The sequence below is a fragment of the Macrobrachium nipponense genome, chromosome 3 (assembly GCF_015104395.2).
Source record: "Macrobrachium nipponense isolate FS-2020 chromosome 3, ASM1510439v2, whole genome shotgun sequence".
Lineage (NCBI taxonomy): Eukaryota > Metazoa > Arthropoda > Malacostraca > Decapoda > Palaemonidae > Macrobrachium > Macrobrachium nipponense.
In genome coordinates, this window is record NC_087202.1 from 105,232,248 (window position 1) to 105,251,211 (window position 18,964).

Consider the following 18,964-nt stretch of genomic DNA (forward strand, 5'->3'; position numbering starts at 1 on the left):
GGGACAATCTCAAGGGGTACTCCTTCCCTCCATTTTGCCTGATCCGTCAAGTTCTGAACAGAGTAATGAGTTCTTAAAATCTCAGGATGACCTTGGTGGCACTTCTGTGGCCTCAAGTGGAGTGGTTCCCGGCCGTTCTGTCTCTTGTGTCAGAGGTTCCAAGAGAAATTCCTTCATGGCAACAGCTCCTTTGCCAATCTCATGTGGAAAGGTTTCACCATTCAGTAGAGTCCCTGTCTCTCATAGCTGGAGACTATCAAGTATCTCCCCCAAGCAAGAGGTTTTTCTAGAAAGGCTGCAGGCCAGATCTCCACATATCTTAGGAAATCTTCATCAGTAGTTTACCAGGGAAAATGGGCAGTCAACTGTGATTGGTGTTGTCAAAGGGGTTTCTCTCCACTCAGAGCTTCTGTTCAGCGGATAGCAGATTTTCTGATCTTCCTCAGGGTTGAGAAAGGTCTTTCTGTTTCAGTTATCAGAGGCTACAAAGTGGCCTTGGGCTTGGTTTTGTGCCTGAAAGGCGTAGACATCTCTTCATCCTGGGAAATCTCCTATTTTTCAGGAGTTTCAGACAGTCCTGTTCTCCAAGAGAACTGAAGCCTCCTGTGTGGGATCTTTCTCTAATCCTGAGAAGTCTCACTCAAGCTCCATTCGAGCTCATATGTCAGTCATCATATGGCGGGATCACAAGCTCAAAAAACAAGCGGGCAAAATCCTCCCCGCATAAACTTAACCAATTTGGCTGCCAAACTCACCCTCAGCCACACTTTCCTCTTCATGTTACAGAAAAACGCAGGGCAATTGACTTACCTCCACAGAGCAAAAAACACAAACACATGTACTCACCCCAACTCCAGATACTCAGGGCTATGCTGTGCTGTATGCTGGACGAGGTCGCTGAGACACCAACAACCGCCACAAACTAACACACAACCAGCAGCAAAGAACTATAACCACATAACTCAACAACAACACGACAACAATCAAGAACCACAACCACACAACAACACGAAAAGCAACCAAGGACCACAACCCCACAACAACAACCAAGGACCACAACCCCACAACTCAACAACAAACAAGGACTACAACCACAACAAACAACCAAGGACTACAGCCACGACAACAACAACACCAAGAAACTGCAACAGCTCACCAACAACCCCACTTCACAACTCCAAACCAACAACCCCACAAGCCCACATGCAACCACTCACAACGACACCAAGAAACCACAACGGCGCCCAACACATCAACAACAACCCTCAACTACAACAACTCACAACTCAACAGAAACTCACAAGCTCAACAACCTCCCAACACACAAGCACAACCACCTTCAAACACACATCACAGATAACTCAAAGAACTCCTAGAAAACACAACACAATTGACCAACACTAGTACTGCCAAGACTGCCGCCCAAAACGTCTGTCCTTCACGATTTCTCATTACAGACTGACTCCTCAAAGCTCTGATTTAAACAACTAACTCCAACTGCACCAGCAGACAACCCAGAACTCACCAACAGCCAATTCAATCACTAACCATACATCCACCAAGTAAGCTCTCTCTCTCTCTCTCTCTCTCTCTCTCTCTCTCTCTCTCTCTCTCTCTCTCTCTCTCTCTCACACACGGAAAACCAAAAACATAAATACATACTACACGATCTCAACAGCAATACAAACCACGAAACTCTCTCTCTCTCTCTCTCTCTCTCTCTCTCTCTCTCTCTCTCTCTCTCTCTCTCTCTCTCTCTCTCTAAAAAACATTGTCAAATGGAACTCCCATAACTCCTCCATAATCAGACAGGGATCTGACTCCAATGACAGTTTTCCTGTTGGCCTTGGCTTCTTTGAAAAGAGTTGGGGAGCTTCATGGCCTGAGTTATAATGTTAAACACATCAGTGGTTGGGAGTCTGTGGCCTTCAAATTTGTCCTGGAATTTATGGCTAAGACCCAGAATCCTTCGGTGATGACAGATTTGCCTCATTTTCCATTCCCTCACTGAATGACTTTGTGGACAACGATCCATAAGAGCTCTTGCTTTGCCCCGTCAGAGCACTGTGATACTATCTAAAGAGGACTTGTCACCTAAGACCTAGGTGCCGTAGACTTATTGTTAACACAGGCTGGTCCAGAAGGGAAGTGTCCAAGAATACAGTTTCATTCTGTTTACGTGAGATGAATAAACAGGCCTACTCCTCACATGCTAGTTCTGTCAATGAGTCTGTGCAAGATAGAGCACATGACATCAGAGGTGTAAGTTCCTCCCTGGCATTTAAGAAAAACTTGTCTGTTCATAGAATTTTGAGTGCTGGCTCTTGGCTACATCAATCCATTTTCACTTCATTTTATCTTAGGGATGTTGCCCACTGCGGCATGGTTGGTATGGTATTAGCGTCCCACCTCAGTGGTCGCTGGTTCTATTCTCGGCCATTTTATTGAGGAGTGAGAGGTGTATTTCTGGTGACAGAAGTTCACTCTCGACATGGTTCAGAAGTCACGTAAAGCCGTTGGTCCCGTTGCTGAATAACCAATGGTTCCATGCAATGTAAATGCACCATACAAACAAACAAACCCACAGGTCTTTGGACACTATTTCCTTGGGTCCAGTGGTGGTTGCCCAATAAGTGTGTAATTCACCTAGTGTCCCTGGCGGGACAGTTTGTATCTTACCTAAGATGATTGTGTGGAAGAGAGAATAAGTGAGTTGGCTGATCTCTTTCTTTTTCTTTTTTCCTTTCTTCTTCCTATGGAGGGGTCAAAGAATAGGCACGTCATATGGTGGAACTGGTCTGATACAGGTAAGTAGGGTGGTCATACTGGTATTGATTTTGTATTGTTGCTATACAATAGATATCTGCTATTCAGTAGCAAGTGCTCCTCTCTCGAGCAAGGGGAGTGAGGAGTGGTGACAAACCTCAGTGGCTTTCATGGTTTGATGCTTGAACAGGCAGAGTTTTCTTTTGTTCTTGAAATGTAATGAATCTGGTTATATACCATTGTGTTTCAACGCAGACAGCTGAGTTTTTAGATATCCAATTGTCTATTCTCTTACGGGCTTGGACCCCCTTCTTTAGAACTTGTTCTTCTAGGAAGGGTGGTCAGATGGGTTAAACTCCCAGCCGGTTTAGGGTACTTGTACATCCCTCTAAGTAAAAGTCTATCCTCTTGTTAAGAAGGAAGGTTTGTATGAACAAATGACAAATTATTAATCAGTTTGTATTTTTCATAGCCAGCAAACCTGAGGTTTTAACATTTACTGGCAGTCCCTGGTTATCAGTGCGATTTTGGCGTCATAAATCGCCGAGTTTCGGTTAATGGCAGTTTTTGCTTATTGGTACCCCCTTGGGAACAGAACCTCCGCCAATAACCGGGGACTGCTGTACTGCCCACCTCTAGCTGCCCTTCTCTATTTTCCTGGGTTGGGGGAAAGACTGGCTTGTCACAGTGTTCTATGCCTGATCTGTGACCAGCTCGTATACGCATGAATTGCCAGATGCCACTGATTCCTTGCTTTACAATCTTTTGATTGTTTTTAACCTGTTTCCAGCTGGTGCAAGATTATCCTATTGTTGAGACCAAAGGTTTGTTAGCTATGAAAAATGCAAGTTGATTAAAAATTTGTCATATTTGGATGAGAGGTGACATGATACTTGAAGCATTTAATAATTGTGGGTTTTCAAGTACGTAGTACGTACTAGTATTTTGTTTGTCAATGTGAAATCATCTTTTAATTTTATTTTCTTTAACTTATAATTCAGGTGTGTGCCCATCGTTATATGCATAAAGGACGAGGATTTCAGTGGGGATTTGGACTGTGTTATGTTTTGTCACAAACCTTGGATTTAGATTCTTACTTAGAACCATGTCGAGGAAAACCCGTAAATGAGTAAGTAGTACTTGCCCAATGATTTGGTCAGAATTTTTATATTTTTATTTCTAATGAATCTATACTTACATGTTTCACATTATTTCAATGATTATATGCACTATTATTACCTCAAACTCATTTAATTTACTAACAACAAATGTTTTACAAGCTATTTACTATATAGTTTTTATCGTTTAAAAAGTCTTCTTAATCCTTGTAAGTGAGAAAAATGGTTGTTACAAGAGTTATTTACTCCCATTGCATTTTAAATGATTAAGAGAGAGGAAAATGTATATTTAGATGGAAAGATGGCAAAGAAATAGCACTCCAGAAAGAGCGAGGAGGAAGAGGAGGCACTTGAACTTTTGAAAAGGTAAACTACGAAGTAGCTTTTCGATTATGATTTTTTCTTGAGTCATTCTGCCTTAATCATGAGCAGAGGTACAGTATATGACATGTTATTTGATCGATATTTAGACAGACTGGAATTTTTGTTACATGAAATAGTATAACAATCAAACCTGTGTCATACATGACACCCACTCTACATTGTATTGACTTTCAGTCTACAATCAAGATTGTATCTACATATTTGCTTGCATTTCTTGTCTGTTTTCCTCACATTTCTGAAGTGCTTCTGCTTTTCTTGGGTGTTGACTTTATAAAATTTAGTTATATTTTCACACTGGTTACTTAGTCTGCTCCTCATTCATGTTTATGTCCTGTTGTGGGAATGTAGTGGTGGTCAACTCTTTACTATGCATACTGAATAGAATGCGTATATGTGGCTCAAATTCTGCTCAGGCTCAGGATTACTGTTTACAAGTGGAATAAGAGATTTTTAATGCCTGAAATTTATGATGAAAGCAAATAAAGAAGTGAAGGGAGTTGAAAGCCCAGTTGTGATATATGGGCTGGCCTTGAAATAGAGCATTTTTGTTGCCTTGGGGACAGTTATATAATGTGGTTTGGATCTCACAATAAGCTGTAGGTCCTATTGCTAGGTAACCAGTTGATTTCCAGCCGCGTAAAAATATCTGATCCTTCGGGCCAGCCCTAGGAGAGCTGTTAATCAGCTCAGTGGTCTGGTAAAACTAAGATATACTTAACTTATTACAGAATATTAATTTTCTTTTTCTCCAGGGGCCATCAGCAATATGGATTTTGTCAAGCTGGCACTAGTGGTCTATTATTAGAGGACGAAGCTGTATTAGGTGTACCAGGACCTTACACCTGGCGAGGCACAGTGCACACATCAAATATTTCAGACAATTTCTTAATGAAAGATAAGACTCAGTACTTTGGACCTGTTACAGAAAATGATTCTCCTGTTGATAAATATAGTTATTTAGGTAAGTTCTTTCTGTAATATTATCTTTCAGAAATAAGTGCTTATTTTCTTTCCTTTAGACACATGGATTGTGTGTATTTTGAAATTGGATTTTTTTTTTAAATTTTAAAGTTTTGAATACAGCAAATTATTGATGTGATTTTACTAGAAATCATTGCCTTACATAGTCTTGCACTGCATTTCAAAGATGGTGATCAGATAATCTCCTATGAATAGTTTCGAAACTTGGACAAGAGAGGTTGTACTTTACTGCAAGTCATAATGTATCTTTGCATATATTTTCCTCATTTACATAAGTGGAAATGCCTATTGTATGAAAGGAAGATATTATGTTTTGTTATATTTGTATGGTTAGGATAAGCTTTGTGTTTGGTTATTTCATGTATTAGTTTGTAAGTGCTCTTGTGATAGTTTTTAATTACCGGTCAGCGGTTGTTTCGTTGTTCAGTTAGTTGCCTGAATGTTTGGTGTCAGCCAATGGTGGTCAGTTAGTTAGTCTGGACACAGCTCCGACAGAGTAAAGTCGAGTCGTCTTAGCTCAAGCAATTGGACATATGGATAAGATCTAGTCCAACAATCTTTGAGAAGTCATCGGGATCTGTGTATCGTAATCACTTAAGTATTCCTATCTTATAGTTTATTTGGGGATAGGGAAGTGTTTCCTGTATTGTTCTTTGGATGAGAATAACACAACGGGAGACTGCGCTAATGCCGGATCTTAAACCATCTAGGCTGGGATAGAGAACTCGTCATTCACGATAACGAATCCATCATTCAGAATACAGTAAGAGAACATCATATATGTACACAGTGTCATATCTTGAGTATCAATTAAAATGAGTACATAGTAATCTGGGTGTCACTTTGTAGAACTTAGGCTATAATGTGCCTCACCAGGGTAGATTATGTATAGATTGTACGTATGGTGGTAGATTAGCTACCAGAATATGCAAAGAAATTTAACATTAAGAAGAATTTAAGGTCATTTTGCAAAACTAAAATCAGCTTGGCTGATAAATATTTTGATCTACCCATAGAGGAACAATTGTGTATAGAGTTGTTGATAGGGGTTGACAATGTGTACAACATATTACATCCAAGTTTTAGAAAATTTGAGAATTTAGTATTGCTACCAACCATATTTGGTTGTGTGATAACCAGAACCTGCAGTTCTCCTCCCACTAAGGAGACTCATGTTCTTATTTTATAACTGGCAGTGGAAACAGACGAGATAACTACCACTGAAGGAACTGCTCATTTATGGAGTTTAGACCACTTAGGTATTAATTGTAGTAAGATAACAGAACAGGAAAAGAAGGTATGTATTAGAGTACTTTGAAAGTACTATAACCTATTCCAAAGTTGACACAGTATTTTCTGGCATTGCCTTTGAAAGGCAGTAGAAATAGATTAACCTCCAACTTTGGGTTGGCTTTGAATAGACTGAGGCAACAATGTGTTAAATTTAGTAAGGACCTCAGTATCTAGGACACTATTAGAAAATCCTGAAGGATCAGGAGGATAGGGGGTTCATAGAGATGGTGGAATATTTTAAAACTGATGAAAACTGTAATTTTTTGGTACATCATGCTGTTTAAAAAAAAGACAGTGCAACAAACCCTATTAGGATAGTATTTGATTGTTCAGTAAGACAGGGAGCGCCTCAGTGGCGTGGTTGGTTGGCATTTGCTTTTCACCTTGGTGGTCGCGGGTTCAATTCTCGGCCATTCCATTGAGGAGTGAGAGATGTGTATTTCTGGTGATAGAAGTTCACTCTCGACGTGGTTCGGAAGTCACGTAAAGCCGTTGGTCCCGTTGCTGAATAACCACTGGTTCCATGCAACATAAAAACACCATAAAAAAAAAATGTAAGACAGGGGAAAATGGGTTAAGCTTGAATGATTGTTTGTGGATGGAACCACATATAAGAGCTGACCTACTCAAGTTTCTACTGCAGTTTAGGACAAAATTGTTTGCTTGTTTTAGTGACAAAGAAGGAATTTTTAGTGGTGCAACTAAGAGAAGAGGATAGAAACAATACAAGATTTTTATGGTCGGAAGATCCAGCAGACCCTAACAGTAGATTGTTAGTGTATAGGTTTTGAGTTGTTTTATTTGGAGCTACATGTTTTCCCTTCCTGTTGAATGCAACAATTAAGAAACACTTGTCCCTGGTGGAAGATGATGTAGAAAAAATGAGGAGAAGATTATATGGATAACCTACACTTCACCAGAAATAATGTTGATGAACTGGTAAATTTTTTCTTTGATGCAAAGAAGATATTTGTACAGGCACATTTGTACTGAAAGGAATGGGTGAGTAATAATGACTTGTTACAAACCATACCCAGAACATATGGGATCAGTGCCAAAGAACAAACAACTCATAAGGTCTTAGGTCTAGATTGGGACAAAAAGGGAGATACCTTGACATTAAATCCTAGAAGATAAATAAGTCCAGTCAAACTTAGAGGGAAGTGTTAAGAACAGTTGCACAAATTTATGATTCATTAGGATATACTTGCAAAATTTGTGGAGGCAACAGTTGGATTGGGATGATCAAATCCCAGGCCAAAAATGTCTTGATATTTCCTTTAATAGGAATACTAGTCTAGGGAAAGGGGACTCCTTACACATATTCTGCAATGCCAATGAAAGAGCTTATGGTTGTGTAGCATACAGTTAAGAATGGAAAGTCTCATTTAATTATGGCGAAGGCAAAAGTGGCACCTATTAAAGAATTGACTGTTCCAAAACTTGAATAGATGGCATTGTTGCTGGCAGCAAGAATGGCCAAATTTATCAAAGAATCCTTTGAGAAGGGTGAGTTTGTAGAAATGCTTGTTTGGTCGGGCAGTAAAGTCACCCCGAGTTGGCTGGTATCGAAATATTTTCTACCTGTATTTGTGAGAAATATTGTACAGGAAATGAACTATAATTCCAGAGGCGTTCTTGTCCTGTGTGCCAACGGATGATAATTCTAGTGACTGGTTGACATTTGGGTTCTCAATGACTATACAGCCTGGTTAGAATCTTATGCAAATGACAACTTATTGCTCTCCTGAGGTCATACCTAAGCTCTTTCCATTAGTGTAAAGTCCACGATCCTTAGTTAAAGGGGGATAAATCATGGGCTCAAATTGACCATCATACCTCCAGATTAACAGAGAAATTACACCAATGAATGACCAGCATTAGCAGAACTGACTTTGTCTTTCACATTCATATTGTCTAATCTTGCTAAAGCTTATATGTTCAAGTTAGGCATTTCTGGGATTCAGGCTAGTGAACCCTTGAGTAGTTCAAGTCCTATGGTCCTGTTACAGAAAACTGTATTCACTAACCAAGCCAAAATGTTCTTGCTTATGTTCCCTTTTGTAAAATAAGTTTTGAGTTGTGATGACAAAATTTATGTTGTATTAGGAAGCCAAGTCATTGAGCAGATGTATGGGTAATCTGTATGTGTCAGACCCCTGTTGTAATTCTAAGGTTTTTGAAATTATGTAGTTATCTCCCTTAGCTCATAAACATTTCATCTTACAAACTATCTTCAGTATGAGTTCTTTGAATAATAGGAAAAGATGACTATATTCTTCAAATTTAAAAAAATAAAACTTATACTAAATCAGACATATCACTATTTACACCATGCAAACTTCCATGATTTTTATTTTATGGTAGTTTTTGTTAATAGAAATTAGGAAAAATAGCAAATGCTAGTGTTAGCGCTGGTGTTATTAACACTTTAACGCCGAAGGAGTATAATAAAAATCGTCTCCCGTATGCCGGGGGGGTCTCGGAGTGAGCGCCGAAGCGGAAAAAATATTTTTTCAAAAAATCATAGCGCACTTAGTTTTCAAGATTAAGAGTTAATTTTTGGCTCCTTTTTTTTCATTGCCTGAAGTTTAGTATGCAACCATCAGAAATGAAAAAAAATATCATTATTATATATAAATAATGCGATATATGATAGCGCAAAAACAAAATTTCATATATAATTGTATTCAAATCGCGCTGTGAGCAAAATGGGTAAAACTAATGAGTTAATTTTTGTTGTTGTATTGTACACTAAATTGTGATCATTTTGGTATATAGTACATAGTAAAACGATCAAAGCAACACAGAGAAAATATTATCACAAAATGATGCATGAATTCGTAACGCGCGGACGTAAAAATTTTTTTTTTTTAAATTCACCATAAATCTAAATATTGTTCTAGAGACTTCCAATTTGTTTCAAAATTAAGATAAATGATTGAATATTACTATACTTTAAGAGTTTTAGCTTACAATTGCAGTTTTTTACCATTTCAGACGAGTTAAAGTTGACCGAATGTAGAATTTTTTAATATTTTTTATTTATATGCAAATATTTCAAAAATGAGAAAAGCTACAACCTTCAATTATTTTTCTTTGTATTCTACATGAAATTGTGCACATTTTCATATATAAAACTCTATAAAACGCCTAATATGAAAGGGAGCAAATATTACGAGAATGCGACGTACGCATTTCGGAGATTTGCGGCGGAGAATCCGCGCGCGGAGGGAAGGAAAGTATTTTTTAAAAATTCACTATAAATTTAAATATTGTGCTAGAGACTTCGAATTTGTTTCAAAATGAAGAGAAATGACTGAATATTACTAGACTTGAAGAGTTTTAGCTTACAATTGCGTTTTTTGACCATTTTGGTAGAGTCAAAGTTGACCGAATGTGGTTTTTTTTCTATTTATTGTGATTTACATGCAAATATTTTGAAAATGAGAAAAGCTACAATCTTCAATTATGTTTTGTTGTATTCTACATGAAATTGCGCACATTTTCATATATAAAACTTTATGTAACGGCTAATTTAAAATGGTGCAAACATTATGACAATCGGACCATAAAATTTCAGATTTTTTTCGGAAGAGTTACCGCGCAGACATAAGGAACATGTTTTTTTTTTCATAAATTCACCATAAATCAAAATATTGTGCTAGAGACTTCCAATTTGTTGCAAAATGAAGGTAAATGATTGAATATTACTAGAATATTAGAGTTTTAGCTTAAAATTCCGTTTTTCGACCATTTCGGTCGAGTCAAAGTTGACCGAAGGTTGAAATTTTGGCACATCATTATTTATATGAAAATATTTCAAAACTAATAAAAGCTACAACCATGGATTGTTTTTTTGTTGTATTCTACATGAAATTGCGCATATTTTCATATATAAAACTTTATGTAACGGCTAATTTAAAATGGTGCAAACATTACGACAATCGGATGAAAAAATTTATGATTTTTTCGGAAGAGTTACCGTGCCGACGTAAGGAAAAAGTTTTTTTCATAAATTCACTATAAATCGAAATATTATACTAGAGACTTTCAATTTGTTGCAAAGTAAAGGTAAATGATTGAATATTACTAGACTATAAGAGTTTTAGTTTACAATTGCGTTTTTTGACCATTTCGGTAGAGTCAAAGTTGACCGAGGGTTGAAAGTTTGGCACATCATTATTTATATAAAAATATTTCAAAACTGATGAAAGCTACAACCATGAGTTGTTTTTAGTTGTATTCTACATGAAATTGCGCACATTTTCATATATAATACTCCATGTAACGGCTACTATAAAATGGTGCAAAAATTATGTCAAAGTGACGAAATAATTTCTGAGATGTGTCGCTGATGTTTTTTCGTGCGAGAAGAAAGAAATTCGTGCTTGCGTGCCTGGGTAACGATTGTAAACAAAACAACCCCTTGATCCGTGAGCTCCCAGCATCCCCCAAGGCGCGTGATTCAAAAGTTTTTGCCTGGTAGGCCTATAAGTATTTTTCCGCAAATTTTTAAAAATTTTTATATCGATGTATCATACGTCCAATCGGCACCCAACAGACAATTTATGTCGTCGGCGTATAATTCGTCCAATCGGCGTTTAATGGTTAAGCATCATGTTATACCATTGGAAGATAAGGTGGCTGTGCACCTACATAGGGTAAGCAGAAGTGATGATGTAAAATTTACATAGGTAACTATAATCCTATGATTCCTGACTAACTCTGGCTTGAGCTTAATATAGTATATTTCAGTCTTAAGTAGAAAGCTTATGCATTAAAATGCTAGTTTATGTACAAAAGTACATGTATATTTAAATAGTATTAGAAAAGAAAGTATTAGAGTAATACAGTACAAAACAAAGCTCAGTAGAGTAGCCCCTCAACTTGACCTACAGCACGAGGGGTCTGCCCTCCTGATAAGTTAAATAGAATCAGTAAAATCCATAAAGTAACAAAGACTTGCATATAGTTTTAAGAGTCAATTTGCATTCCTAGTAGTGTACAGAAACTTCTTATAAAGTAATTTCTGGGCTTAGCCTGTGTTGCTCCGTGAAATGGTTCCTTTAGCACTCATTTCTAAGGTATAAATATTGCTATAAATACCAGAGAAAAAGCTATATGGTAATGCCAGAATAGTCCGGCTCGCTCGCCTTTATTTAAGGTGTCGGTATGGTATCTGGGGGGAGTGAAACCACTACCAGAGGTGCCCCTGCCATTCAGTCTCTTCCTTTCTCAATATCCCTCGTCTACAGAGGAGCCATTCCAGGCCCCCGCTACTGCTACAACTAGCGCTTTGTTTACCATTCCTTTTGATAGCACGACTTCGCTAATTCGTTTTTTCTAAGTGTAGTGATTTCGCTTCGAAATTTCTCCCTTTTGCATCATGGAACGTCAGGTAGCTACTGCATTCAAGTTGAGTACTGCAATTAACGGTTGGTATCATTTGGAGGTAGCGATTGGCGTGATAAACTGTTTTAAAATAGGTTATATGCGGGAGTGGCAGTCGCGTGTTGCCGCTCCCACGCCGCCATTTCATGGCTCGCTACCTGCGTATATTTACGCTCTTGTCGTACACCAATTGGTCCCCTATACTAATTAAAGTTGATTCTCAATCATTTAGCAGTTCTCTATATATATAGTTTATAGATGCGTTTTTATTTATCAGACGTTTTAATGTTTAGTCCGATCGCAGAGGATAGCCTACTGACCGAACCGCATGCTTTCGGAACGTAGCCTACTCAGTTAGCCTTATTTTACATCTTCAGGTTGGCATATCAACCATATATCTAGTTAAGATGTACGTATTATATGCTATTATTATGGTAAGACACCCTTGTCTTCTACAGAAGGACCCTGACCCATTCGTAGCCTATACATGATCGTCCTTGAGCCACCCTGGCCGCCTTGCCCTTTCGGTTAAATATTTCAATTCGGCAATCTAGGCTAAGCCGCTCTACGTTTGCCAGGCCAGCTAGTTCAGATCGATTCGATTTACGAAGTTAAGCCAGCTGCTCGAGAGGACTCATTGCTTTCTCTTTCGCTCCATATTTATTCCTCTCTTATCTCCCCGCGTTAGGACAGGATGTTTGTTGATATGTATATGTGTTTTATTATGATTGACAACGTAAATTTGTAGGGCATGTTAGTAGACCTATAGGCCTACTCTTGATCGGTTGGTCCTCCACACCGCGTGGCTGCTCACCCGGCTGAGAAGGTTTCCAGCTGATCGCGTACGAGCCACCCTACTACTACTACTACTACTACTACTACTACTACTACTACTCTACTACTACTACTACTACTACTACTACTACTACTACTACTACCCCCCCGGCCCACCTCAGTGGAGTGTGGACTTGCTCACGCTACACCATGTGGCCGATCCGAGTCCCCTAAAAGGGGGGGAGGATGGGCAGGGAGGGTTATCAGTGGGCAGGCCCACCGTACCATGCCTCGTAGTAATGGGGATGAGGGTGTCCTGTTCGGCCGAGCCGTGGTTGGCCACCTGGCTCGCCCGGCGGGATGCTCTCCGGTCCACAGTGTCATGTATCCCTTCCACAGTCTTTTTCACCCACCCTTTCCTCCACTTTGGCGGATCCAGGACCCCAGCTTCAAGGTATGGTCTATGTAAATAGCCCTGTTCCTTATCGACCAGATATGGGCCAAGGTTATAACTGACCCCCTGTTCTGTTATCACGAAGCCGGACCCAGCATTGGGATAGCTAGGTGCATTGAGACACGTGATAGGTATCAATCCTCATACGGGATCATTTACTGATTGCATGTACATATTGATACACATATAATAACATCCACTAATTTTGTTATGCAAGATTTTATCTTACTATAATTCGGTTTATTCACGACAGCGGACTTGCTACTCCGCCAGGTATTTAAACCGAAATACCTTGTTAACACCAGCCCTTCGGCCTTGTGCTTGTCTCTTGGATTTCCATCCTTCATCCCTGTGCAAGGGGGACGGCTTGAGACCACCTAAATCTTTTAGATTATACGTCTCCGGCGCTGCCGGAGTCTAAAGGTTTTCATAGCCTGCCTTCCCCATTATTCCATCACGGATGATACTATGAGTTGGGCTCCGGAGCTAGTGAGAACAAGGTCGCATGTTATCTTGGAGTATATGTATGCTGCCGCCGGAGACAACTCCGGCGGCAATAGCATAATGTATGCACCCCCGGACTTATCTCCGGAGGGTTTATAGTGATACTCATGTATCATTTGACTTGCAGGTCTTGCGTTGTTTGGAGGAAGGTTGTACCGCTGTCCTCCAGGAGCCCTGTGGTCATGTGGTGTGTCGCACCCACGCCGGTTGCGCGGTCCAGGTGGGAGAGATCTTGGTCTGGCATCATGAGGGCTGTGAAATCTGCTACGGATTGGTGAACAAGTTCACCTCCGAATCGGTGAACAAGTTCACCTCCGAATCGGTAGGTATCACTCCGGACAATGACACAATGATACAATGAGAATCAGCTGATTATAGCATGTAAATTCATACTAGGCTAAGTATAGTTTCTTGTTTAAGAATTGACATAACCCCTTTTACAGGGTCTCCAAGCGGTCAGGGACATGGCGCTGACTACCCTGAAGGTCTGGGTTGGTGGTTTCGGCCGCAACGCCAAGAAGGCCCAGCTGTACATGCTTTCGGAGGAGATGGCTGGGCTCATCTACCCCGGGGCCAAGAAGTCGGCGGTGGTAGAGGCAGCGGCAGCAGCCCCTATCATCGCCAAGATTCAAGCGATGACCGCGGCCGTGCCGGAGGAAGGTCTCGGCGAAGAGGTCGTCGGAGATGTGGCAGCTCTCGACCTTGACCGGGAGCCCATGACTGTGGACAACATGGGCGAAGGTAAGGATGGTAGCAAGGCAGGTACTGTAGGGGCTCAAGGCTTGCTCTTGAGCCCATCCCTTTCTTCTTCTTTCAACTCTACTACTTCCTTCCAGGGGTTCACCGGGAAGCTTCAGTCAGTTGGACCGAAGTCAACCTCGGTGACCCCCAGGGTAAAATACCCAGTTGACTTGAAGGCCTTGAAAAAGTCCTTGCCAAGACAGAGGTCTGGAACCAGCCGCGTCGCTAAGCCATCGGCTACTAAACCTGAGGTGGACAAGGCGAAAACTACTCCCCCACTTCAGGGGTCGAGAATGAAGGTTCCTAAAGCTTTGTCCCAGAGGCATTTTCAGCCAGCATGATGGAGCAGGTGGGAAGCATGGTAAGGAACTTGGTCCAGACCAAGTTCCAAGAAATGTTCTCCCAGCTGTCATCCACGCTGGAAGCCTCAGGCCAATCCATCCAATCCTTAGTGGAAAGGATGGTGACCCAGGAGAATCTAGTTGTGGGTCTCCGGGATACAGTGGCAACAGGACTGCCTCAGTCCGGACAGGCAACCCATCCCTTGCCAATGCCGGACTCTTCAAACCTACCTCCTTTCAAAAGCAACAATCCACGGAGGTTAGCAGCATACGCGCCGTTCTCAGACGGTATGCTGACAATTGAGGATTGCGGAACTCGAAGATAAGGGAGGACAAAATCCCCAAAGAGACTGTCATCTTTCCCCGAGAGCAAGCACAACAAGCTTGGCTCCAGAGTCTGACAGAGTGGCGATGCGTCAACACTAGGTTGACGGCCCACAGGAGCCCCTTTACTATATTTACAGTAAATGAGGAGACTCCAACCCCATGCGTATCCAAGGTGGCTGAGCTGACGATGCAGGCAGCCGTGAAGGACGAACCCATGCCACAGCTCCGGGAGATGGATTTACCTTCCCTTCTGGTCCCCGGAACCACAGACTGCTGGGTAGACACACCTGCCACTTTCTTGGCAGGTGTAAGCTGACGCCGGACTGCGGTAACACGCTGTTCAGCGAGCGGCTCCCTAGACTCCCGGACAGCCTAATCAAAGCGGAATACGACGCTAGATTAAGGCTCAGCAGGTTCCTCAACTCCGCCACCACGGCTGAAATGACGTCCCTCATATATGCAGATGAACTGTTATTTAAAGTTCTTACCAAGTCACTACTACATACAGTGAGTGTGACTTGTATGACTTCATAACAGCGCGGCAGAATTGTAGGAAGCACATTCTGGCGGAAGCATCAATCCGCCATGAACCTAATGAGTTGATTGGATCCTCCATCTGGGGAACAAACCGTTAACCCGATTCCGCCATTAATGAAGTTTTGGCGGAAGCTGCGAGGGTGAACCAGAGTCTAAAGATCCGTTGGGGGCTCATTCCAAAAAGGAAACCTGAGTCCACCGGATTGAATCCCAAAGGAAAGAAGAGGCTGAGGAAGTTCCAGCCCTTCCAAGCCTCCCAACAACAGACAATGGTTCAGGCAGTTCCGGTGACTCAAGTAGGTCAACCGTCAACATCGAAGGCACAACCGCAACAGCAGTTTCTGCTTTTGGCTCAGCCGCCACAACAGGCTCAGGCTTCGACCTCCTTCACCGTCTCTCCGGCTTACAACGCGACCTTTGAAACCCAAACGTTCAAGGGTACAACACATTCGCCAGAGGCAGCCGCGCCAGAGGAGCCTTCCGTCACAGAGGCAGCGGAAGAGTCTCCAACCGAGGCAAGGGCTTCCGGGGAGCACGTGGTGGCTGACCATCTGCCAACCAGTGAGAATCCCCAGGTAGGAAGGAGGCTGTACCTCTACCGACATCGGTGGGGGTTCAGCACCTGGGCACAAAGTATCGTGACCAGAGGTCTGGGATGGAGTTGGCTACAAGGTCCTCCCCCATCCAACACCTTTTACCAAAAACCGACGGCGGAACTGATAGAGTATACCCGAGAACTACTTCAGAAAAGGGTAGTGTCACGAGTCAAAAACTTAAAGTTTCAAGGGCGCTTGTTCAGCGTGCCAAAGAAAGACTCGAACAAATTAAGAATAGTCCTAGACTTGTCCCATCTAAACTCATTCATTCAATGTGACAAGTTCCGAATGCTGACCGTTTTGCAGGTGCGGACCTTGCTTCCCTGTGGGGCTTACAGATGCCTACTATCATATCCCGATAGCAAGACACTTCCGCCCATTCCTAGGCTTCAGATTAGGAAAGAAGGCTTATTCCTTCAAAGTAATGCCATTTGGCCTCAACATAGCGCCCAGAATATTTACGAAGATAGCGGAAACAGTAGTCCAAGAATTGAGGACTCAGGGAATAATGTTAGTAGCCTATCTGGACGACTGGCTCATATGGGCCACAGATGTTGAAGAATGCCACAAGGCGACGGTCAAGGTAATAGAGTTCCTGGAACACCTAGGTTTCCAGATAAACAGGAACAAGTCCTGGCTAACTCCGGAGTCACGTTTTTGGTGGCTAGGAATCCAGTGAGATCTAGACTCTCACACTGAATTCCGCCGACGAAGCGAAGAGAAATAGTCAAGGCCACAAGACAACTTCTCAAAAACAAGCAGACGTCCTGGAGGAACCAGGAGAGAATCCTAGGTTCGCTCCAGTTTGCATCAGTGACAGACGTGCTGCTGAAAGCCAAACTAAAGGATATAAACCGGGTTTGGCGTTCGAGAGCGAACCGGAGATCCCGGGACAAAATTTCACGTATCCCGGCGATCTTACGCAAGAGACTCTGCCCTGGACAGACATCAAAAGTCTGTCGAAAACAATACCCTTGCAATTTCCTCCGCCGGCTCTAGTAGTCCACACGGACGCCTCCTTGAGCGGCTGGGGCGGATACTCACAATACAAGAAAGTACAGGGAACCTGGTCAATGTCATTCCGCCAGCTATATATCAATGTACTGGAAGCTATGGCAGTGTTTCTAACCCTGAAAAGACTTTTACCAGCCAAGAAAACCCATATCAAGTTGGTATTAGACAGTGCAGTGGTTGTCCACTGCATAAACAGGGGAGGCTCCAAGTCGAGCCATGTGAACCATGTAATGATAGCCATATTTGCCCTAGCAGACAGGAACCAATGGCACCTATCGGCCACTCACCTAGCGGGAGTGAGAAATGTAGTGGCGGACGCTCTGTCGAGGTCCACTCCGCTGGAGTCGGAATGGACTCTAGACGGAGAGTCATTCAAATGGATCTGCCAACAGGTGCCAGGGCTTCAAGTGGATCTTTTCGCCACGGAGTCGAACCATTGATCCTCAGAACATCCGGTTTCTAGAATCAGATAAACTAGAATCAATCCTGCATCAATATGATTCAGCAGTAAAGAAGCTAGTCACCTTTTTGAGGAACTCAAATGCACAAACCATGATTACGAATCTAGCAATAACCTTTTTCAGAACCTTATTCGAAAAAGGATTAGCAGAAAGTACGATTACTACAACCAAATCGGCACTTAAGAAAATTTTCCAATTTGGATTTAATATTGATCTGACAGATTCGTATCTTTCATCTATTCCAAGGGCTTGTGCTAGACTTAGACCAATAGAGAGACCTCGAACGGTCTCCTGGTTCTTAAATGATGTCCTTAAGCTAGCTTCGGACACTGTTAACGAATCATGTTCTTATATTACATATGTTATGTTATGACAATTTCTGAACTGTTGGCCCTTTCTAGGGAACCGGAACATATTGAGTTCCTCCCCTCTGGAGAACTACTAATCTTACCAGATCGTCAATTTTTGGCTAAAAATGAGGACCCACAAGATAGATGGTCCCCATGGAAGATTGTCCCACTTCCTCAGGACCCGTCCTTATGTCCAGTTAATTCACTAAGAGCTTACTTAAGCAGAACTGCCTCGAAATCTTCAGGTCCCTTGTTTATTAGGGAAAAGGGTGGCACTATCTCTCTAAGAGGGATCAGACAACAGATTCTATACTTTATCAAGCAAACTGACCCGGAATAATTTCCACGGGTGCATGATATTAGGGCGGTAGCCACCTTAATTAATTATTTTCAACATATGAATTTTGACGATCTCAAAAAGTACACAGGCTGGAAATCTCCGACAGTAGTTAAACGCCACTACCTAAAGTCGTTAGAGGCCCTTAAATTCCCAGCAGTGGCAGCAGGGAACACAGTTTCACCTGACACTGCATAGAGCAGTAATAGTTAGTTTAAAGTAGCCTAGGTCTCTCTCTACATCTCTCTCTCTCCTACCTGCCTCGCTAGCATTCTTGACCTTAGCTCGGTTGTTACTGGGTTGCACATTGTACCTTGGCTTGCACCTGCAATGTATCATGATGAATTTGATTGTACATATGTATATCTGGGTCTATAATCGTGTAATTAAATTCCTGTTTATTAGTGTATGATTTATTAATATTACTTGTTGGGTTATACAACCCTAGTTAGTAAATAAGTTTTTATATTAAGGATTATTAAAATTCTCATAGTATTAAGGAATTTTATTACTTACATGCAGATTAAATAACTAATATTAAATAGTATTTAATGTTACTCAAGTTTCAATTTCCTTACAGTAATTTATCTAC

The 18,964-nt window shown here is 41.6% G+C and overlaps 1 protein-coding gene across 1 annotated transcript in view; it reads left to right on the forward strand.

Moving 5' to 3' along the window:
- LOC135221932 (integrin alpha-PS1-like) overlaps nucleotides 1-18,964 on the forward strand; it is a 188,729-nt gene that overhangs the window by 121,304 nt on the left and 48,461 nt on the right. The window contains 2 exon segments of the mRNA XM_064259958.1: nucleotides 3,768-3,895; nucleotides 5,021-5,229. Of these exon segments, the coding sequence (XP_064116028.1) occupies nucleotides 3,768-3,895; nucleotides 5,021-5,229 (337 nt within the window).